General features: G+C 37.7%; 1 protein-coding gene across 3 annotated transcripts; it reads right to left on the bottom strand.

Annotated features, from left to right (window-relative positions):
• Nucleotides 1–8,934: 8,934 nt before the first annotated feature.
• On the bottom strand, nucleotides 8,935–23,847 carry LOC107598724 (5-hydroxytryptamine receptor 5A-like). 3 transcript variants are annotated; one of them, XM_016290129.1, is made up of 5 exons: nucleotides 23,741–23,847; nucleotides 21,321–21,382; nucleotides 21,071–21,225; nucleotides 18,846–19,950; nucleotides 8,935–9,421 (listed from the first exon to the last, which is right to left on the bottom strand). In XM_016290129.1, the coding sequence occupies exons 4-5, from the start codon at nucleotides 19,551–19,553 to the stop codon at nucleotides 9,089–9,091; spliced, it is 1,041 nt and encodes a 346-aa protein (XP_016145615.1). In that variant the 5' UTR covers nucleotides 19,554–19,950; nucleotides 21,071–21,225; nucleotides 21,321–21,382; nucleotides 23,741–23,847; the 3' UTR covers nucleotides 8,935–9,088. The 3 variants fall into 3 exon arrangements, with proteins under 3 accessions (XP_016145615.1, XP_016145616.1, XP_016145618.1); XM_016290130.1 differs by having other exon boundaries at nucleotides 21,071–21,175; nucleotides 21,350–21,382; XM_016290132.1 differs by lacking the exon at nucleotides 8,935–9,421 and adding an exon at nucleotides 17,262–17,326.
• Between the last annotated feature and the right edge of the window lie 378 nt (nucleotides 23,848–24,225).

Genomic DNA, 24,225 nt, shown 5'->3' with positions numbered 1-24,225 from the left:
CCTTAGAAACATGCTTGGTTACATAGTCACCGTGAATAGCAGTCCTTACTATAAATAGCCTTTGTGCCTTTGCATTTATAGAAGAAACGTTTTGGACAATGTCAGGCAAGGAGAACAATGGCTCATTAGCATGAATTGGAGGTAAAATAAGATCTCAGAACACGGTTGTGCGCAATACCCCCTTCTGATTTTAATACGACTATGTAAATGAATCAGAATTTTAAATCCCTTAAAGTAAGCTGGTTTGAACCACTTCACAAAAATGTCACCATATAATATTTGATGTATTATGTATACATTTGTTTGAAGTGGAAAATGAATTACCCCTTTGAGTTTTTTAAAGCAGGTATATTTCTGATGTGGTTTGAATGTCCAGAAAATATGGGTTTATAATGTTTAAATCATCTTGTCCTTAAACCACAAGAACACATTAATGTTGATATGCAGTGGCACAGTTTCTAGAAGTGTTTTCATTCACCTATTTCACAGCACTGACAAATCTGCAAACTTCTGTTTCAGTGTTGGTCAGTGAAAATGATCTCTAACAATTTCCAGAGTGTTTCAAACCCCCTTAATGACCATCCATGAATTAAGATAGTATGAGAACTCTATGCTGACCTTCATCTTTGTCTCTGTAAAATCATTTCATGACCACCATGCTTCACCATAAAATATTGAGACAGGAGCTGACCTGTCTGCTGTAGTGATGACTCTGACTCCAGCTTCTGACTCTTCAGTGCCAGCTATAGCCTGATATTTTGTTATGAGCTGTGCAAAGCAAGAAAGCTAACTCATTTTATCGTTCATTTTTTTCACACATTGCTCATTGCTCACAGCACTAATTCCAGGGCCTCATTTAAACCTACATTTTGTGCACAGACAGGGCATCTTGTCCATCTTTGAATATTACCACATGTTTGAATAACACAAAGAAGAAACTTCCCAAGCGATATGTGTGGATGAACCATAGCCTCTCACTCTGGTTGGCCGGTTAGGCACTTAGTGGGGTACTTTTCACCAATATGAAGATATTTTTAGCTGCGGTACTTTATGAATTACATAGGTTAATGTGATCACTCAGCACATTAGTTTATAGTGCCAGCACATGCATATTGAACAGACAAGTGCACGCTGTTACATACATTATACCACTTCACTACATTTGTATATAAAAAGGAGAGAGGCAGGTTAGTGTACAGTCACATAAATTTAATAAAAAGCACAATAAAAGTTACTCATACAACTCGTGTGCTATAGTCCAAGACTTCTGAAAAATATACAGTGGCTTTGTGTGAGGAATGTACTGATAATCACTGTAGTTCTCAAATCTTATTTCACATTCCAATATGCGCAAAACTGATGTCACAAAACTTGCCAGGTTATACATTAGTGCTGTGCATGGATAAAAGTGACTTTTGTCATGAGAACACGTGTTGGATCACTCAAGAGGGATATTGATACCTGTGACTGTCTTCTTTTATGGCACAATGTTGGGACAATGGCTCTATTTTGTGTAATGCGATGAACTTAAAGGTGCTGTATTTAGGATTGACACAGAGTGGTTGACCTAGGTATTGCAGTCCAAATTCAAAATATTGGAGAGGGTTTTTTTTCACCCGGCCCCTCCTCCTCAGACTTGAGGCACACGCAGGTTGCCAGATTGACGATACCAACAGGAACGAGCGCACTTGACGATGAATGGAATGAAATACACTGTGTTTTCCGCCAACTGGCAACCTGGTGTGACGAAATACAATTGGGTAAACTGGCGGTGGGCGGGTTACACAAACCAAAACAGAGACCGACATTCCGGCCCGGAACGCACATTTTCAAAGGAGAATAACTGACTGTAGCATTGTTTTTCAGATAAACAAGTATGTTAACTTAGCATGTTTCTTAAATATCTGAAAACATATTAAGTTATTTTTGTGCTTTAGTAGAGTCAAAAACTTACATACAGCACCTTTAAGTTGCTGTAAAGTGATTTTTGTCTTCCCCATTCCACCTGCATGCTATTGTGCATCTGATCTCTTGTGAATTTAATGCTAGGCAATGACCTAAGTTGTGCTCATGTGAATATACCATACAGAATATTTTTTCATTAATTGATTTATTGAAAATGAAGCTAGTAAAACAAATACATATAACTTTACCCTTTAAAATGTAGTGTTGTTTTGTTTTCATTATGTATTTTTGAATCCTTCTAGCTGTAGTTGAACATGAGGATACGATCACTTGCTGATTTGTTGGCTAAATAACGAGCATGTGGCATTTTCCATCTTTCTAGATTTTTTATGTGGCTGTGGCCTTTGTAAAATATAAAGCCTATGGAGTGGAATTATTGGTTTCACCTTGAGGAAGTAGAAGAGAGATGCGTCTTACGAACTTCATAGCTATATGAAGAAAAATTCTCCCAGGCACATTGTGTGCTTTCTTGGGCGAGCTGGAGTGAACGTGCAGTCCTGCGCAGCAGTTCAAAGGTCAGGTTTCGCTAAATAAAAATTTTAACTTTGATTTGTTTTTCATTAAACCCTATCACATAACTTCAGTACACCTGAAAAATATAATTTCTCCTTTTGTGGTATTCTCCTAACCATCCCGTAACATACATCCTGAAATTTTTAACCTAAATTGTTTCATTATATGAACTTCTGTATTCGAGTTTTAAATTCAGTTTTCTTGGAAAGAAAGATCTTATTTTGAGACCATTTCCTTATCCGTTATAGGTAAATAACTAGAAGTAAACGTGCAGTTAAAAAAGTGCAGTGATCAGTAAAACTATTTGCACTACAAACTAGTGTATTCATTATTATGATCAATTAAAATGTAACAAATACCAGTTTACAACATCAAGCAGCATAATGAACAGATTTCACATAGTTAAAACTAAAAGCAGAAGCTTTTATTTTTAAGCATTAAAAATAAAATAGAAAGATAATACAAACTGAAAATCAATTCCACTGGGTCTAGTCTTTGCACCTGTTTGTTTCAGGCTTCAATCAGGTCCACTCTATAGGAGTAAAATTGGCTAGGTGGTGCTGTCACTAAAGAAAACTAGGGTCCTAATAATGTGGTCTCCAGTCCTGAAAGTGGAGTCTCCACTACAGCAGAATTATACTAATTTTGTCACCCTTGGCAGTTGGTATACTATGGTAATAACTATTTTTACGGCATAAGGCAAATTCCAAGTAATAATCTGCCAGGGTGTCACAATTCCACACAGCACCAGTCGTTCAATACAATTATCCCAGACATTCTAATCAGCAAATTATCTGAACTGGGCCTTTCCCCCTCCATCTGCACTTGGATAACGGACTTCCTCACAAACCGCCCACAAACTGTTAAGCTCGGCCCCCACCTCTCCTCCACCATCACGCTCAGCACCGGCTCTCCACAACGCTGTGTATTGAGCCCTCTACTCTACTCCTTGTACACATGTGACTGTACATCCCACCAACACCATCATCAAATTTGCAGATGATACCACAGTGATTGGACTCATCTCAGGAGATGATGAATCCAGAAACTAGAGGAGTGGTGGTGCTCTGAAAACAACTTGTACCTGAACACCTCTAAGACAAAAGAGCTCATTCTGGACTTTAGGAGGCGCCATACTGAACCAGCCCCACTCGACATCAATGGGGACTGTGTTGAAAGGGTCCGCACCTTCAAATTCCTGGGAGTACACATATCCAACGACATCTCTTGGTCTGCTAACACCTCTGCAACGATCAAAAAGGCACAGCAACGGCTGCACTTCCTCAGAGTGCTCAGGAAAAACAACCTAGAGTGTAAGCTGCTTTTGTCCTCTTACCGCTCTACCATAGAGAGTGTGTTAGTGTACTGCATTTCAGTGTGGCACTCCAGTTGCACTGCAGCAGACAAGAAAGCCCTCCAAAGAATAATCAACACTGCCCAAAAAAATCACTGGCTGCTCTCACTAACCTCCCTGGAAAGCATTGCTCACTCCCATTATCTCTCAAGGGCCAAAAACATCATCAAGGACACATCCCATCCAGGACACCACCTGTTTAATTCTGCCCTCAGGTACAGATACTTAAGAGCAAAAACCCCTCGCTTACAGAACAGTTTCTTCCCAGTTGCTATCAGGACTTTAAACTTATAAATGCACTAATGTTAAAATACTATTCCCACCACATTATTCTTTTAACTACAGTCATTTATTTCATTCAAATCTCTTCTGTCTATACTGCTGCTATACAACATACAATATACAATATTGTACAATACGCAGTATGTCAATCTGCAATACCACTGTCTGAACACTTTATTTATCAGAACTTCAAACAATGCACTAAATAGTATGTCAGGGTGAAATACCATATCTGGTTACTGAATGTGAACACTATCTCTGCAGTAAAGGTGCAATAATATACACTATGTGTCAATGTGCAATACTATCTCTAGTCACTAAATTACCACAGTTACTCATTCCATTTAAATTGTACTTTTGTATAAACTTTGTGCATATCAATGTGAAGGCCAACGTGCAATACTATAAATGGTCACTTTACTCAGATTGCTCAATGTGAATATTATGACTCAGTCACTTGTTGTATTTACTTGTAAAATTGTACTGTACAGCCTTATAGTCTTATTTATTGTCTGTGGTTATATGTTTGTTTTTCTAACACCAGTCAGGAGCAGTGCTCCTAATTTCGTTGTATGCAGAAAAATACAATGACAATAAAGGTGTTCAATTCAATTCAATTCAGTTCAGCACAGTATAAGGTGATCATACGTCCAGAACAAAGCCAAAACCTGGACATTTTAGGCAATTTAGAAATCCCAGCCAGGACATGTCCAGGAAAAAGAGGTGTTCAATTCAATTCAATTCAGTTCAGCACAGTATAAGGTGATCATACGTTCAGAACAAAGCCAAAACCTGGACATTTTAGGCAATTTAGAAATCCCAGCCAGGACATGTCCAGGAAAAAGAGGATGTATTGGTCACCCTAGCATAGTATAATATGAACACACACTATCAAGGGGAAATATTGTCAGAACTCAGATAGTTTGGTGAAACAACAGTGGAGAATTTATTATGAAAAGGAGAGTACACGCAACAACAACAGAGAGAGAGTGAGCTGTAATGTCCGTGGAAGGAAGTGAGTAGCACCATATACACACATATGGATCTTGGTAGCTGAAAGATAATAACTGGCAGGGTTATCTTACAGGGTGATGGGGAGCACCGGAGACTGGTGAAGGAATTTGTAGGGAGCAGAATATTCCTCTTGCAGGTCTTAATAGGCGAACACAATGAGAACTGGTGATTGGAGAAGGAGACTGGAACTTCAGACATGAGGAAGAATCCACAAGGTGAATAGATCACAGGATTAGTCCTAGTCACAGACCAGACGATGGGACTGGCTTATATGGAGGTGATGATGAGCATAGACAGGTGTGGAAAATGACTGAGTGCAGGTGAGGGCCGAGGTGGCTGGTGGAAGTGAGATTGTGAGAAATTAGCTAATAACTCACATATTTCATCCTCACAATCTTGTAATATGAAATGTACAAATTGTTTAGAGATTTTATCTTTTAATCAACTGTGTGTTTCTAATATGTTTTTCTAAATCTGAGGATATGTATCTAATAACATCTAGCTATCTTCTCTAAAAAGCATTTTAAAAATAATTTTCATAGCCTTTATCTTTACTCGCCTTTAAACTGCAAAACAATGAAGAGTAAACATGTTTCTCTTTCTCGGTGAATGTCTCTAAAGAGCATTGCTCAGATGATTGAACAAATTTACCATGAAAGCACCTTTTCCTCTGATGCACTCCACTGTGAATAGCATGCCTTTACAACATATTTTTCATTGCACCAGTTTGTACAGACAATAACATTATGCGATGTGCCTGCAAACCACATTACACAAGGCATTTCCATATAAAAAGTCTGTAAAATAAATAGGACACAGTTTACTGTGTTAATAAGGAATTTTCCATATTGATTTTTCACAGGTGTACCCATATACTCATATTTTGAATAATGCATTGCATTGTGTTGTGTTTTAGCGTTAAAAGAGAAAATGTCCTAGCAGACAATTACCAGTTGCTGTTTTTTTCCTTACAGTTATGAATTCCTTTTGAAGGCATCTAGCCTTGACATTGTGGTTTTAAATGAATACATACACAACAACCTAATATTACAGTATAAACTTCATCTTGCTTATAATAGAAATACTTCTAGTACAAAAACTTATATTTCGTTAAAGTGCACAGCTTACATCATAGCAGATATGCTGAAATGACATTCCAGCTTGTGTTAAGTTGGAATTCAATGAAAACCTTAGTCGGGTAAGAATTTTAATCAAAGGAAAGAAAACAGGAGCATTGTTTTACCAATCTTCACTCATACGTTTACTTTTCTAATTTTGTATTTTGTTTCTTTGTGCTGTAAAATCCTAATGTCTTTTCCCTGTCCAGTCTCTTGCGATCAGTATCGCACATACAGTAATATAACTGATATATACCATACAAGAAAAGTGTAGCCTTGTGCATTTTAGTCTTATTTTACTTTAGAAAATACTGACAGAGTACACTCTTATGAACAATGCAACAAAAATGCTAATTTGTGAACAAGAACTTGTCATTGTGATGGCACTGATTTGTTCATTGAGCTGAATATTTACTTTTGAGAGATGAACTAAGTTTTTTGAGCAAGATACCGACTTCTGCAGGTAATCTATTTCGTTGCACTGTTTGTACAAATGGGTTTGCAAATGTTGAAGTCCACATGAAATCAAAACTGTCACTATTCACTTTGTTAGCACACATTGCTAGTTTTGAGGTGAGCAATTAGTCTGTGCAAGCTAATCCACAGTGAAAATCTGCTTCCACTCTGGAATGGCATTCCTTCTCTGATTGGGCAGAATATCCTTAACCACATCCCTCTAACAGTTAAGTTTGCTGCGAGCAAGATATTGGAAATACGTCACAATACTAAAGAAAAGTCGGTAGCAACTTCCAGTTCACAGAGATTTTAAGGATGATTCATTTTGTACCAAAGTGACTGAGAAAAACAATGTCTTGTAAACGTCTTGGCATACAGTGAAACATTGGCAACCACCACTGCAATGAAACAATGCAGTATTAGGGCTGATTCACATACAACCTTTCTGTGCTTTTAAAAGTTACATGTTCACAAAGTGTCAAAAGGCGTTTTAATAATGTTTAACTTATTTGAACCTGAGTGCTGCATTTTGTCAGAGTGTCATGGAAAAAATAAAAATGTCAAAAATTGACAGAAAATTAGTTAATTGAAGTGAATAATAAGATTGTTTTATTCTTACAGTTAAAGTCTCCTATTCAGGTCTATCTGAATGGTACAGAAATATATAAACTGATGAAGAGCAAGAGCGAGACAAGGCGTTATAACACAGGTCATGTGCTGTTTGTCCAACCAATAATATTGTCACCGCAAAATTTATGAACATACAGTGTGAAACCTAAACAGTGTGATTCATTCACAAGTGTGAAAAATGTTAAACAATAAAGCAAGATTGGGTAAGATTGGGTATTTGTGAAAAGCCCCATCATGTTCAAAGTAAACATATTCATGTTCCCACTCTTTGCCTTTCCATTTCCTTTTTCATCTCTCAGTATTTGGCTCTCCTTATTCAACCTTTGGGCAGCTTGAGCACTACTCTCACCACAGACATTATTCTCATAGACACATATGCAAAGTAACATTTTGTGCTGCCCTAAAGCTGAGTCTATGGATAATGGATGAACTGACAGATTGATGGACAGTCTTGATACATGGATAGTATTTCAAAGAGATGGGGTGAGATCAGTGCTCTCATACTTATTGTGATTCTCTGCACATGCACTGGAACCATTGTGATAACTGCTAGGGGCATAACAAAGCTGCCACTGACCATCTTATTCATTTTAGTATTAGAAAGGTATTTTTCTAACAGAAGCAGCCGACTCAGGACACGTGTGGACAAGCCTGTACATGGCAATACAAAATCAGAACGTCTTCACCATCATTTATAAAGACAAAGAAGTGTTTAGAGACATTCAGCCTTTTATATTATCTTATTTACTGATCTTTTGATTATTGATAACCAGTGAACAGATTAATCATTCTGTATCTTCAATAACCTTGAATGCTGGATCAAATCTTTTATTTAACAACTGTAGCACAGCTCCCATCACAAAAAAACAAAACAAAAAAAAACTGCAGGCATGTTTACATTTCGTTCCATGTAATGTCCATATTCCAGTTTACTCTGCTACAATGGTAGCTTACAAAGAGGAAAGCTGAATCCATTCATGGTAATGTACATAAATGCTGAGATGTGACGCTTGGAAACAAAGGCATTTATGAGGTCACTTATAACAACTATTTTATTCAAAATTTCCATTTCACTTCATTATACCATGTGTCTACCTGGAATCATGTCTTGTCTTCGTTCATCTTTTGCTTCATCAACTTACTTCTTAAGGAAAATGTAATGTAATAAAAGGAAATGTGATGGAAATACAAATGGCTCCCTTTTTTAAGAAGTGAAAGGATATGAATTAGGCCAGATTTTCATAAAGTGTACAAATGCCTACTTTTTGTCTTCATTTACAATTAGAAGAAAAATGGCTTTGATGTTTCACATCCATAAAAACAGTGGGGAAAAAACTATGGTTTCTCTCTCAAGAGTTCACAGAAATGGCAAGAGCTACAGACAGTTTGCTTAGTGTCCGAATGAGTTGTTCAGTTTTGCTAAAGGAGACACTCGGATGGTTTAGCAGACTTGCATTATATCAGCACTGCTGATTCAACAGATAGTGCCCAACTTGTCTAAGCATGAAGACATCAGCAGCAGCTGCCATAGACGGACAGATATTATCACCAGCAGATGAAAATCTGAACACTAGACCTGCAGGTTTTTTTATGTGTGTTGGAAATCCCCCTTCCTCCTGGAACAACGGTTAGAGTGAGAGCATTGCTTTTGTATCTTCTGTGTCTGAACTGAGAAGAAGGCTTCTCTTGATGTTCTTCTCACTTTCTACTCATAAAACCCAAAGGTTTTCATTCTGGTCTTTCTTCTTTCTGTTCCTCATCGCTGTCTGGAAAAAAGGTTTCTAAAAGCGTTGTTGTAGTTCTTGTTAAAGGCTGTGTAGATGAGTGGGTTAAAGAAGGAGTTTGAGTAACCCAGCCAGAGGAAGACACTTTTCCAGACGGGGGGGATGTCGCATGAACAGAGCGGAATGATGAGCTCAGCAAGGAAAAAGGGAATCCAACAGAGCACAAACACACCAATCAGGATGCCCACCATCAGAGCTGCTCTCCTCTCTTTCTGCTCTCGCCACGTCTCGCCATCCGTCTGGAAAGATACAGTAGCGTGACGAACTGTGAAGGCCATCTGTGGCTGTCGTCCAGCCTCCTTAACCTGGCAGTAAAAAAATAGGATAATGAAGAAATGTATTGGTAGTGCTAATGAAGTACACAACTATTTGAAATTAAACTGGAGAATTTGCTCATGAAAGACTTTATTTTTCATCTTTAAAGCTTAAATGGTTAATCATTGCCTGATAGCAGGCAACTTTTTTGGCTTTCCAACAACCTATATCAACCCTATCCACTTTATGTTTATGCTGCTTGGTGGGCAGAAAGCAGCAACTACACATTTTGTTAAAATTCTCTGTGATCAGTTCTGTGTCAGACAGGTTTGGACTATGCACAGTTTCATAGTAAAAAGAATAGTGTTTAATTCATATCAAATAATTCAAAATGTAATAATAAAGAAACTCTGAAGCACTGTAACGGTAAAGGCCCGTTCACACCAAGCACGATAACTATAAAGATAACGATAAAGATATAGGTCTAAAAATTTGTCTCAATATTAAAGAATAGCAGAGTCCACACCACAGCTGTAACGATAAAGGCACAGAGAATCGATATCGTTGGAATCATTTTCAGAATGATTTTTTCCAGCTGATGAACGATACAAACATTGACAGTCAATCAGAATCCATCCTGCTGTAACGAGCTCAAGAATTTAAAGCGGCAGATGCATGTGCACTTAGAATAAACAGACGATATTGTTTGCTGGTGTGGACGCTAATATCGTTATCTTTATAGTATCATTCTTGGTGTGAACGGGGCTTTAGGGAGTACAAAATTCCTTTGGTACATATCTGTCTAGACATCACACTTTTCCTACATTGATCTTTAAAGGACACCCGCTATGCTTTTTTCAATTTTACCTTTGCTTTAGCATGTAATGTAGCTGTTTGCATATAAACAATCTACACAAAGTCCATGCCAAAGGGAGTTAATCTTTCTGACAGAAAACACTTCGTTTGTAGTCCTGCCATTATTTGTATGACTTGGCTACGTCACTATAGGTGCGTTTTCGCCATGTCATAATTACCATAATTGTGAGATTCCAACTTGTAAAAGCATTCACATCTTTGTAGAACTCAAAATTACAGCTTGTAAACTGGGAATTTCTGAGAGCTCCGACTTGTACCTTGTGACCACTGCAGATTAATTTAGGCATTGATAGTGTTGCCATAGAAACACATAATTCCGAGTCCGAGGATGTGAACAGCTCAAAGAAGGATGTCACGTGGTGTCATCTAGAAATTACAGTAATTACAACATGGCATGAATGCAGAACAAGATACACATCTGCATAATACCCGCCTACTACCTGCTTTGGCCCGCCCTAAAAAAAAACAGTTGGGCAAGTGATGTCGAGGAGATCGTTTTTTTCCATGTAATGCCATAGTTACCATAGATTTAATGCGGTTTACAGCTGCTCATGAAGCCTCTGGAGCAGAAAACCAATTACAGTAAGGACTGTACAGTAAGGAGAAAAACAATCTGAGAGTATTCCACATACAAGCATTAATGTTGGAAAATATGAAGCAGATTTCCCCAGCTTTGTGAAACTGACGTAGCTTCTGCAACACGTTGTTATGCGACAAATCTCACATCATTTCCCTTGAAAGCAGAGCTGTGAAGTTTCTAAATAAAGACATAATTATATATCCTGTATTTGCTCACAAAGTTCTCTTTGACCAACTAAGAAGTCTGAATTGTTTAAATCACACATAATTTGCCCAAAGTATTTGGCTCTATTTACCCACAGCCACCCTCTTGAAAAATTGTCTTTAGTAATATTGTAGATGATTCTCTATGTTGGCAAATCACCAACATGTATTATTAAGCAATATCACACATTTTTATGTACCAAATAAATAAATAAGTTTCAAAAGAAGCATCAAGCTTTATGTGTTGCCAAGCAATGCACAGAATGACAGCGTGTTAAACTCACACCACTTTACTCTGTTTCCATAACGTTCACATACTCTAGTCTAGAACGGGCCAAACAGAGAAATAGAGTGATATAAACAGTCAAACATCCAAGTGCTGTTATAAGCCTCTAAAACACAGCTTATCCAATCAAATTAGGGGACCAAAACTAACTGTAATTTTTAACCTGGATAAATTTGCTTTGACATAAAATCATACACTACAATGTAACAATATAGTATACTATATTGTTATATTGTACATAGACAATTGGACGAGTTTTTGGGGCACACCTGACCTGTTGAAAGGAGATGGTCTTCATTCCTCCAGGGTTGGTGCCACTCTTCTCTCTAGAAATATGGCACATAGTCTTAGAGATTATACTTGACTAACTGGGGCCCAGGTCAGGAAGCAGACAGACTGGCTAAACAAACCGTCTGCTAGCCACCTCACGTCACAGAATTCAGTTAATTCTCAGCACATAGAGATTCCTTCACCTAGATATCATACTATAGAGACTGTGTCTGTTCCCCGAACTAGCAAATACAAAAAATGTCCAAACAAATTTAAGGGTAACAATTTAATTGATGTTCAACAAATTAAAAAACAGATATAATACAGATAAACAAATGATAAAGCTTGGCTTAATGAATATTATATCCCTTTCTACAAAAGCGCTTTTTGTAAATGATATGATCACAGATCATAGATGTGCTCTGTAGACAGAAGCATGCCTAAAACCAGATGATTACATTACTTTAAATGACTCTACCTCACAAGATTACTGTTATAAACATGAGGCGCGTGCAAAAGGTAAAGGGGGAGGTGTTGCTACAATTTATAGCAATATTTTCTGTATTTCTCAGAGGTCTGGTTTCAACTATAATTTGTTGAAGTAATGTGCTTTATATAACATTATCTACTGTTATAAGTGTTAATGATAAATTCCTTGTTACATTTGTACTGGCTACTGTATACAGGCCACCAGGGCACCATACAGACTTTATAAAATAATTTGCTGATTTTCTATCTGAGTTAGTGCTGGCTGCAGATAAAGTCTTAATTGTTGGTGATTTTAATATCCATGTAGATAATGAAAAATATGCACTGGGATGAGCATTTATAGACATTCTAAACTCTAGTGGAGTTAGACAATATGTGCCAGGACCTACATTGTCAATATTATCACATGATATTGATGTCAATGGCATTGAAATTCTGCAGCAGAGCGATGATATGTCAGATTATTATCTAGTCTCGTGTATACTCCATATAGCTAAAGCTGCAAACTCAACTCCTTGTTACAAATATGGTAGAACTATCACCTCTACAACAAAAGACTGCTTTGTAAATAATCTTCCCGATTACTCAGCATATCCAATAGCTCAGAAAAACTTGATGATGTAACAGAAACTATTGACTCTCTCTTTTCTAGCACTTTAGACACTGTCGCTCCTTTACGCGTAAAGATGATTAAGGAAAACAGTTTGACATTGTGTTATAACAAGCAATTCATGCCCTAAAGAGAGCAGCCTGGAAGATGGAGCGCAGCTGGAAGAAAACAAAACTAGAGGTAGTTCGTATTGCATGGAGGGAAAGAACTTCTACATACAGAAAAGCCTTAAAAACTGCTAGTTCTGCTTACTTTACATATCTTTTAGAAGAAAACAAACATCCCCAGGTATTTATTCAATACAGTGGCTAAATTAACAAAAAATAATAATAAAGCATCAGCAGGCACAGATATTTCCCAACAGCACAGCAGTAATGACTTTATGAACTTCTTTACTTCCAAGATCGATACTATTAGAGATAAAATTATAACCATGCAGCCGTCAGCCACAGTATCGCATCAGATAGTGCACTATAGATCCCCTGAGGAACAATTCCACTCATTCTCTGCTATAGAAAATGAAGAATTGTATAAACTTGTTAAATCATCTAAACCAACAACATGTATGTTAGATCCTATACCATCTAAGCTACTAAAAGAAGTGCTTTCAGAAGTCATAGATCCTCTTATGAATTTTATTAATTTATCATTGTCATTAGGATATGTACCAAAAACCTTCAAACTGGCTGTTAGTAAACTTCATTTAAGCTCTCATAAAAAAACCACAACTTGATCCTAGAGAATTAATTAATTACAGACTGATCTCATATCTCCCTTTTCTGTCAAAGATACTAGAAAAAGTAGTCTCCTCACAGCTATGCTCTTTGTTAGAGAAAAAATGGTATCTGTGAGGATTTCCAGTCAGGATTTAGAACGTATCATAGTACAGAGACTGCTCTCATCAGAGTTACAAATGACCTTCTCTAATCATACGATCGCTTTTTTGTATCTCTCTATTAGTGCTACTGGATATTAGCGCTGCGTTCGACACTATCAACCACAACATTCTTTTGAAAATGTGGAATTGCATTGGCATGGTTCCTTGTCATCAGTTAGGAACCTAGGTGTGCTGTTTGATAGCAAACTTTCCTTTGAAAATCATGTTTATAGCATTTGTAAAACCACATTTTTCCATCTTACAAAATATATCTAAATTACGATCTATGCTCTCAGTGTCAAATGCAGGAGTTAATTCATGTGTTCATGACCTCAAGGTTAGATTATTGTAATGCTTTATTGGGTGGTTGCTCTACACGCTTAATAAACAAACTCCAGCTGGTCCAAAACACAGCAGTTAGAGTTCTTACTAGAACCAGGAAGTATGACCATATTAGTCCGGTTCTGTCAACACTAAACTGTCTCACTATTAAACATTGTTTACATTTTAAAATCTTGCTAATTACTTATGAAGCCCTGAATGGTCTAGCTCCTCAGTACTTGAGCAAGCTCTCATCGCATTATAGTCCTTCACGTCTGCTGTGATCTCAAAACTCTGGCCATTTGATAATACCTAGAATATCAAAATCAACTGCGGGCGGCAGATCCTTTTACTAATTAGTGCGCAAACTCTGGAACAATCTACCTAGCATTGTTCGGGAGGCAGACACACTCTGTCAGTTTAAATCTAGATTAAAGACCCATCTCTTTAACCTGGTATAAACAAACACACAATCCTTTTTCTACAATTCAAATCCATTAAAGGATTTGAAAAAGGATTGTTAGGCTCCATTAATTAGGTCAACCGGAACCGGGAACACTTCCCATAACACCCGATGTACTTGTTACATCGTAAGAAGAATGGCATCAACGCTAATATTAGTCTGTTTTATTTTTATTCTGAGGTCACCGTAGCCACCCAGATCCAGTCTGTATCCAGCTCAGACCAAGAGACGACCTCTACAGCCCTGTCAGCGGAGAGCATGTCAACTAGATGAACCCTAAAGACAGATCCCCTGTGAAGACCTCGTCGGCCATCGGCACAAGACTATAAGAACCAGACGTGTCCTCTGCTCAATCTGACTTGTTGCAGTCTGGAATTAAACCACACTGTGCTGGTTTCATCTGGCCAGCGGAGCCCCCTGACTGAGCCTGGTTTCTCCCAAGGTTTTTTTTTCTCCATTTCAGTCACCAATGGAGTTTTGGTTCCTTGCCACTGTCGCCTTTGACTTGCTTGGGGACACAATTTCTGGCAACACTGTTGACTTGACTGCACAGACACTATTGGAAGAGAACTGAACTGAGCTGGACAATGAAATCACTGAATCAACAATGAACTGACTTTAACTGATAAACTGACTGTTTTATATTGTGCTCTTGCATTATCATCACACATTTTCCTGTTTAAAACTGTAAAGCTGCTTTGACACAATCTGTATTGTACAAAGCGCTATATAAATAAAGTTGACTTGACTACAGTATATGAACGCTGTTTGTGTATTTCATCATGTTTTTTAAAATGAGTATTTAAATTTGCTTTAGCTTTTTGTTTGAAAGGTTGTAGTTGAGTGCACAGAGTACTGTGGCAGAACAAAGCACAATTACTGCACATTTGTGTGTTTGTTTGCGCATTTCGACAGATAAAGGAGGCAACCAGGCAATTAATTGATTTTTGGATCAGTGTACGTTAGTGAGAATAATGGACTTAAGTTTTTGTGTGAAAACAGATGAAAAGAGGGAGTGTGAGTATGCTTGTGTGCATACAAAAGGTAGAACAAGACATAAAAGAGATGGTGGAGAGGTTGAGGAAAATAAAATTACGGAATAATTGGATAAATCCAAAAGATGTGTATGCAAACTGTATTAAAAATCAAAAATATTTTTTCTTCTGAGAAGGAGTGACAGTTGGTATGTCATCCCAAGGATGCCATTGTCTCATTAAATTATCTGCATTGAATGTATGTAGAGAATGTTCAATGCTGCTTTTGTAGGTGTTCTGTTGTACTTTTTTAAATGAGAAATTAATACTTTTATTTAGCAAGGTGAGCCTTGGTGAGCATAAGAAATTCAAACATAAAAAAAATCCCAAACAATTGAATGGTAATGTATGTATCGATATATTTCTATTTCAAATGATAAAATAAATTAAAATAAAAAAAGAATATTACAATATATTATACATATGTCTATATATATATGTGTTTAAAAATAGAATATAGGTTGGATTGTTAAGGAGTTTGTCTTTACTATCAAATGCCATCTCTGTGACTTTTTATTCATCACTACGCTAGGGTAGATAAATTTAGCAATGCAGACAAAAGAAAAGACATAAAAAGGTGAGACATGCAGAGAAGAAAGGAAGAGAATAGAATTATAATGAGAGACAGTGGACGAATCAAATAAATGCAATTAGGCTTTAACTGCGTCTACATTAATACTGTTGTTTAAGATTGTCCTCATGAGGAAAAAGGGTGGATACTGAGCATCCATCCAGTCTTGATTTTTATAGTTTTTTACTGATTGACCTAAAATGTATATATGGAGAATTTAATGATAATGCCAAATTAATGATAGGATGCTGTTTTAATGAAGAAATTACATAGTCATGTGATGTTATTTGATGTGAAATTAATCACTGAAATTTAATTATATGTTGAAAACTGATTGTAGAGCAGAGCCAATATATTAAGATTAAGCATTATCTGGAAATCTAAAAAGCCAATACAGAAATGCATATTTACAAATGATTGTTCTGTGTGAGGAAGCAGTGAGAAGCTTCTTCTAATTATACCCTTTTCTCTCACTCTGTGCATGTGCGTGTTGGGACAGAACTTCGTGTCAATGTGGGGCAGGTGTCAGCTCCTGTGGGTTGAGCCTACCTTCTGAGAAAATAGCTCTGCTACGTTTGACCTTCATCTCTGCACTGGCACCCAAACATTTCTATTATCTCGGTCTTTTAGTCTTCATTTTTGTTTCCTATGGCACCTCACTAACTCTCACTAGCTATGCTTCCATCATTTTGGATTATCGCTTTAAAAAACGCTGGATTGAAATGCCAAGATGTGCATACATTCTAAAAATGTGCATGAAAACCTTATGCGCACAACTGAGTAGGATAAACTTTTTATCCGATAAGAAAAAATGTGCATAAACCACAATGGAAACACATTTACTGAATAAATTCCACCATGCGCATTGAAAAAGTCAAGTGACTTTGCGCTATGAGATGGGATAAATTGACTAACCAGCGGACCGATCTCATTCACAGCATCTATATGTTGTTTTGGTCATCCTGAAATGCCTGAGGAGAGTCTGTCATCAAAGTATTTCTGTATAATTACTGTCTTACATGACTGCGTTCCCACCTCTAAAAGCAATGACCGCATTTATTGTGTTACGTCTGCTCTCTCTGAAGCGCAAGTAATTTATTACATATGAAAATTATTATATTCAGTGGCTTCTCCTAGTTTTCTTAGAGATATTTAGTGCCAGTTTATCAGGAAGTGATGATTGTCTTCTCTTTGACTCGTTGGATGGAAACGGTGCTTTATTCGCAAATGTTTTATGCGATATTCCAATTTTGCTCATAGGTTTGGATGGAAACATAGCTATATGGCTTGTTCACACAGTGGGTTTTTGGGTTTGACAATCCCGTGTGAATTGTCCTGTCCATATGACAGCTTACAGGAGCAACTCGAATACTGTCTGTATGAACAAATAAATGAAATCAAGGCTCTTAAACTTACATGTTCGTATTTAACAGTCTCAAATACAAACATTGATTAAATAAATAAACAATTGTCACAAACTACCTACTTAGAGTGTATGCAAGCAGTCTTAAATGAGCGACTCACTGAATCATTTACTCAACCAAGTTGTTATATATATATATATATATATATATATATATATATATACACACACACACACACACACACACACACACATTAGAGGACCCTTTAAAAATATCAGAATTTCTGCATTGATTGCTGATAAAATGTGGTCTGATCAATGTGACACAACCAGTTGTACTTTTTTTTTACACTTTATTGAAGATACTGTGTGATCACTGACAGTTTAGGAGATGAGTCAGTTAAGGCGATGAGATTGGAAGTAAGGATCACACAGGTGCCCTGCCCTTTACATAAAGGCACACAAAGCCCGGTTTCATACAAATATGTATCTTAATATGTATCTTAACAGATTGTTTAGTGTGAACCATGCCTTTATCCCAATAGCTTCAAAACACATTACAAAGATGCAAAAAGAAGGAAAAGCATTGCAAAAGAATCCACAATAAGAATTTTTCTACAAATGTAGAAAGTTCTGGATGTTGCTACCCTCTCTAGGAGCAGGTGTCCTGCAAAGATGACTCTAAGAAGATTACTACCTGAAAAAGGTGAGTAAGAAACAACCCAAAGGTTAACCGAAAAGGACCCTCAAAAAACTCTACTGCACTCCAATGCAGCCATTAAAAATTTAGGCATGTCTCATGTTTATCCAAGACAAATTGGTTGTTCCACAATGCTTCTAGGAAAATGTTCAGTGAACAGTTGAGGCCAAATACACAATATTTTGTTTAGAGCTCCAAACCTCAACTCAACTGTAAAGCGTGGTGAAAGGAGCATCATGGTTTAATGCTGCTTTGTTGCCTCACTTTGCAATCATTAAAGGAACAATTAATTATAAAGTGTATCAAGACATTTTACAGAAGAATGATGGCACAGCAACTAATGACTTCAAGCTTCAGAGAGGCTACAAGTCAATGACAAATCACACAAGTAATACCAACTACAGAATGGCTTAAAAAAAAAGAGAAGATGCTCGAGTACTGACCTTGAGCCAATTTCGATGCTGTGGCATAACTTAAACAAGGCGGTGCTATCAAGAAAATACAGAAACATGTATACTGAACTAAAACAGCTACAAAAAAGTTTGGTGGAGGTTTTGCTGCTAAAGGAGAATTTACAAGTTACTAAATTCAAGGTTTCACTTACTTTCTACACCCTGCACTGTGAACAGTTACATTCAATTAATTAATTGCATTCGATAAAAATGTGGAAAAAAAATTATTTGTGTGTTATTAGTTTAGTCAGATTGTGTTTATCTAGTTAATTAAAGATGACCACATTTTATGAGCAGTAAATGAAGAAATGGGGATCACAAACTTATTCTTGCCACTGTATATAGCCTTATATAATCTTTTTTATTTTATTTTTTTTACCTCTATGACCTCAGCCATGGGTGTGATGGTGTTGGTCTTGCGAGAGCCAATACGGAACTTGGTAGCCTTGTAAATCTTCCAGTAGACAAAGAGCACCACGCAGAGGGGCAGGAAAAAGGCTCCAAAGGTGGAGAAGACTGTGTAAGAGGGCGCCTGGCTTACTTGACAAGCCAGGCTGTCTTCCGAGTAGGTCTCACCCCAACCGAAGAGTGGCGAAAGCGAGATAACAGAGGAAAGCACCCATGTGAGGCCAATCATCACATTGGAGATTAGTTTGCGTGTCTTCAGCGTGTACTCCAGCTGGCGAGTGATGGACCAGTAACGATCTAGGGCAATGGCCGTCACATTCCAGATACTAGCTGTGCAGCAGAGCACATCACAGGAGATCCAGACCTGACATAGGGCCCGACCCAGAATCCAACGCCGACCGTAGAGCTCCCTGACCAGACTGAGGGGCATTACCAGTCCTGCAACCATCACATCCGAGATGGCCATGGAGGCAACCAGATTGTGGGGAACACGATGGAAGGTGCGCACCCTCAGGATGGTCACCAATACCAGAAGGTTCCATACAAAGGTGGCCATCACTAGCATGGCCAGCAAAGTGAGTGTGAGAACACTGAACACAGAAAATGGACGGTACAGATTACCCGATTCAGATCCTCCAGAGATATTAGCCGAGAGAACTGTAACATTGGGTTGAGTCATGGCAGCATGTGATGGTATGCAAATAGATAGCTGGCTCTCATTAGAGGACAAGGTGAAAATAAATGTCACTGCCAGAGTGGATACATTTTTTTACGGTTTCTTTAGGTCAGTCATGGTTTTCTTATTGGATATTTTAAAGTTCATTTATTTGAAAATATTTGCAAGAGTTTGTTTTCCGAGTAGGCGTCATGTGTTCTTGGCACTACAATTTGTGAGCTTATTGTCCTTTAGCTCACAGTTCTGTATGCTGGTCACTGAAAAGGTAGGCGTTTTAAAGTGCTGCCATACTGATTATGGCATTATGACTGCACACATTGATAAACATGCGTTTATATCCTTGAGCAATTTAGGGGTTCTCAGGACACACATCTGAAGGTGTGAAAAGACATCCTCCACCCTATAACACAAGAAAAAAGGGCATAAATAAATTTCATAGTTCATTCCACAAAATCACCTTATTCAGCCACCACCTGAAATAGAAAACAGCCCTATATGGAATGGGCTTCTTTCTTTTTCTATATATACATATCATGTGTTTGTGCCAGGACATTGTAAACATAGCTGAGCATGTGCACACTGTGAAGGGTCTCATTCTGGCCATGAACAGTGCATACTGTAAGCTTTGTTTAACTTCGCAATCCCCTGAATGTCCCCTCCATAATTGCAAATTCATCTGTTTTGATGTTGCATTGTGCTGCAATTGGATAAAATCGCAAGAATTAATAATAATGCAAAACATTTGGGCTGATGATTAATTATTCCATTCCACTCCACTCCACTGTGCAGTTGTTCTTCTTGGTTATGGCTTGCGATCAGATATCCTGACTTTTCATGATAGAACTTGTTCTTATTTTAGCTGCTCAAATCCTCTGTACAATAGAAGCCCGACAGGCAAAATGATTTAAAGCTCATTCTTTATTATTTTGACTCTGCTTAATAAACTGGCTCTTTTATTATTTATTTATCTGTAATTCGGCCCATGGGGTCCTTGAGGTTTTAAATCCCCCATTGGGTTGGATGTAATTGCCCTAAGTGCTTGTGAAACCGATTCGGTTCAATTATTTGTAGCAATGAAGTTATACATGAGACTTCAATTGACTGCCTGTCTTCATATCGACCTTCTTGCAATAATTTCAGCTGCTAAAGATCTATCCAGGGGCGTAGTTTGTGGGGGGATAGAGGGGAAATAACCCAAAACTAGCAAGTACCCGGGATGACCCGGGAATCTACTAAAACAGTTCACACTTCAACCCCCCCCCCCCATATTCAAACCAAAACTACACCCTTGGCTCTGTCCCACAGGAAGAAGCATCTTTATCCCAAAAGCACAGCCATCCACACTGAAAAGTAGCTATACTACAGGCTGTCATAGAGCCAAAAGGCTTCGATTTTCATTAGTTCCTGGTTTATGGTTGTCAAAATGAACCCACTGAACCCACTTTAACTCAATTAAAGGTACTTAGGACAGCAAGCTTGTCAAAAGAGCTCAGTAGTAGAATCATCAAAACATCAAATACCTGCCAGCAGCACAACAGCGAAAGGAATTTTACAAGCTGTCATATCATTGATGACAACAATGAGAGGCTTGAGTTTTCTGCCCTGTTGATTGCTGTGTTTGCCCTCTGTTTGAAAAGAATTAAACTAACACAAAAATCACACTTGTATTCTTTGGCTGAAAAGAGACAAAGCATAAAAACAGAAAATAAATGGGATTGCTGACAGAATGGTTCTGAGGTGTCAACAGACATTTCGTGTTGATTAACGTACCTCTGATTACCCATAGTGCATATCATTACCCAGCATGCTCATCAGTAAGTCTGGAGTCGGTCCTGTCAGGAGGAACAGAGAGGACACACACAATGTCCACACTCAACAGGCACATTACCACACACAAGCACAGAGGGACACTGATTACAGATTCCTGCTCATTTTCTCACTCTAAGGAGAAAATGACATTTATGGAAAAGATCTAAGATATAGGCCTACATCAAAAACCTGTCTGTGGCTTGCTAATATAGCCTACCCTTATTTTTGAAAATGTTCTTCCTTTTTACCTATCATTTCATCTACTTTCATCTTCCTTTTCTCTCTGCATCTCTTCACGTCATCTTTAAATCTTTCCCTGCTCTCCTTCGCCTTCCATCTCCTATATTAGCCTGTGCCCAAAGCCATGAAGGACAGTAAGAAATTAAAGGGATAGTCCACTCAAAAATGAAAATTCTGTCATTATTTACTCTACATCATTTTGTTCTGAACCTGTATGCTTTTTAGTGTTCTGTATAACAGAAAAGATGACAGAATATTCATATTTGAGTGCATTATCCCTAATAGAAAGAGATAGAAGAGAAAAGAGAACATGTATACCAATATACTTTGAATTCCCCTTTTATACATAAGACATTCTCTTGGAACTCTTTAATAGATTGTTCAATTCTGTTACTCTAGCTCAATATTTAAACTCAAGCATTTAACCAGCATAAACTTTACTTAAGTACTTAAATGTTTTGAACCTTATTTGACAACATTTAGCTTTTCAACCTGATTACAAAGACAAAAAGCCGGTTTCCATGGTGGCTACAGATAAATGGTTAAGGGTTTACAGGTTCATTTCCAATTAAGGTGACACAGGAATGGAATAGTTACAGAGAACACAATCCAGTGCTGTCAATATATCGTGCTCTCAAGCACAGCACATAACCACATGTGGGGTTGTCTCTGCAATCAGTGTAGAGCATGCTACTTTCAATAAAATTCATATTAAATAATATATCTGACTTTAATTTAGGTGTTACCACATGAAGCATATTTTGACTACATTTTTACAATGCAATTTGACTTCTGGATGTGTTACACTGTATATTATCATGTGCTTTGAACTGTCCATGTCCACAGACACCCAGACTCTGCTGAAAAGAGAGCTTAAACATGCTTTAACAAGGTTTGGTGGTTTTAGTGTTTTAGGTTTTTAGTGGATCCTCTTGCCGTTTTAGAGGGGTTGTGAGGAATTTTATGAGCTGGTCTGACTGAGAAACCAGCCTGCAGACCAGCTAAACCAGAGGACTTAAAAGTGTTTTAGCATCACATATGAGAGCAAATGAAGAGATCAAGTAATGGCAAGCATTACAAATACAAAGTTAAACAAATACAATACAGACACAATACAATACAACCAAGTGAGAATAAACTGCCTAGTGATTTTTTACTATAAAATTATGCAAATGCAGTATATGATTGGTCTGTGTTGTCTAGATAAACCAAAAGTACTTAATGAGGGCAATTATGACAGCCATTGATCTACTGTGCAATAGGATAGTGCTTTTGTTTGTCAAAACTTCAGTCAATGGATTTACTCTGAAGCGAGCAGTTGTGAACGGACAATAGTTCAACGAGAGATGCCTTAAATGCGCCACATAATATCATTAAAAATCAGATCTCATCACTCGCTCATTGTCACATTATTCCCTTTCCGTTAAGTTAGTGACATTTTCTGTTTAAAAAACATGGTTGGACCGACTGTTAACGAAATGGCATAATTACTCTTGCTATTTTATGTTCTTTGTGGCAGAGAAATTATATTTATACTGTGCACAAAAGCGCAGCTTTATGTAGACCAGTGACCCAGCATGAGTACAAACTCTCTGATTCGAGCACGGCTCTCAAATGAGAAACAACAATCGCTGATTTCTGATGACCAAAATCCCCTGTAAGCTCCCGTTCAGCCGTGTGCTGAAAACATCTCAATTCAGCAACAACCTACTTTAAACCTGCCAAGTTCAAATCAACACATTTCAGAGATCAAAACGTAAAATAACGGGTGTTTACTTCTGGCTTTAGGACACGGGCGAAATTAAAGGTTTTCGCATACACTGGGTCAGAAACGGTCTCCTTCCCTTTTTCCTGATATCTGCCTTTAATCATGACATTTAAGTCCCAAAGGCTTTAAAGGTGCTGCATTAAAAACGTTGTCTCTACACTTCACTTCAAGGGCACCCGAATATTTTCTCAGAGCTCTACATCTTATAGGACAGGACAACAATAAATCACTTAGGCTATTTTGAAATGGACATGAACAACATTACAGTCCGCATGTATCTCGGTAAACGTCGCTAATGCAGCACACTTAACATAGCGTTATCTACACTTTGCACACAACAAATGTCTACTGCAGCTCTTAATAGCCTACTCACCCTTAATCACAACAGCAATACAAAGATGCTACAAAAGTGCAGGATTGCTTCGCTTTTCACAGTCGAGCGCAAACGTTCAGCCCACCTGAAACCGTCTTCATCTAAAACACAATACACTTGAGTCAAGGCTTCAACACCGCATGTGTGTGGATCGAACCAACGTGTGGAGGGGTGTTGCGTGAATAGGCTACCTTACGGTGAAGAATTCTAGCCTTAAGAATCACATATTCAGTCTATTAAGGACGTGACGCTGTTGGCAGTACGAGACTCCTAAAAATGCTGAAAATATTGCTAAGTTTTACAACTGTTGTAAATAACAAATCGAGTGCATGGTGATGATAAGCTCAAACTTTTTACCTGTCTTGCACTTGTTAAAAGTTGTTATATTTCAGTGACATTGAGGCAGATCACGTTGCACACAATGATCTACATTAATATTTAATTAGTTAAATCTGAAACCTATTACAGTTACCCCCCCCCCCCCT

This window comes from Sinocyclocheilus grahami, unplaced genomic scaffold (genome assembly GCF_001515645.1).
Source record: "Sinocyclocheilus grahami isolate Dianchi unplaced genomic scaffold, SAMN03320097.WGS_v1.1 scaffold254.1, whole genome shotgun sequence".
In the NCBI taxonomy this organism is placed as follows: domain Eukaryota; kingdom Metazoa; phylum Chordata; class Actinopteri; order Cypriniformes; family Cyprinidae; genus Sinocyclocheilus; species Sinocyclocheilus grahami.
The sequence above is the reverse complement of the archived record's forward strand: the minus strand, read 5'-3'. Positions and strand labels throughout refer to the sequence as shown.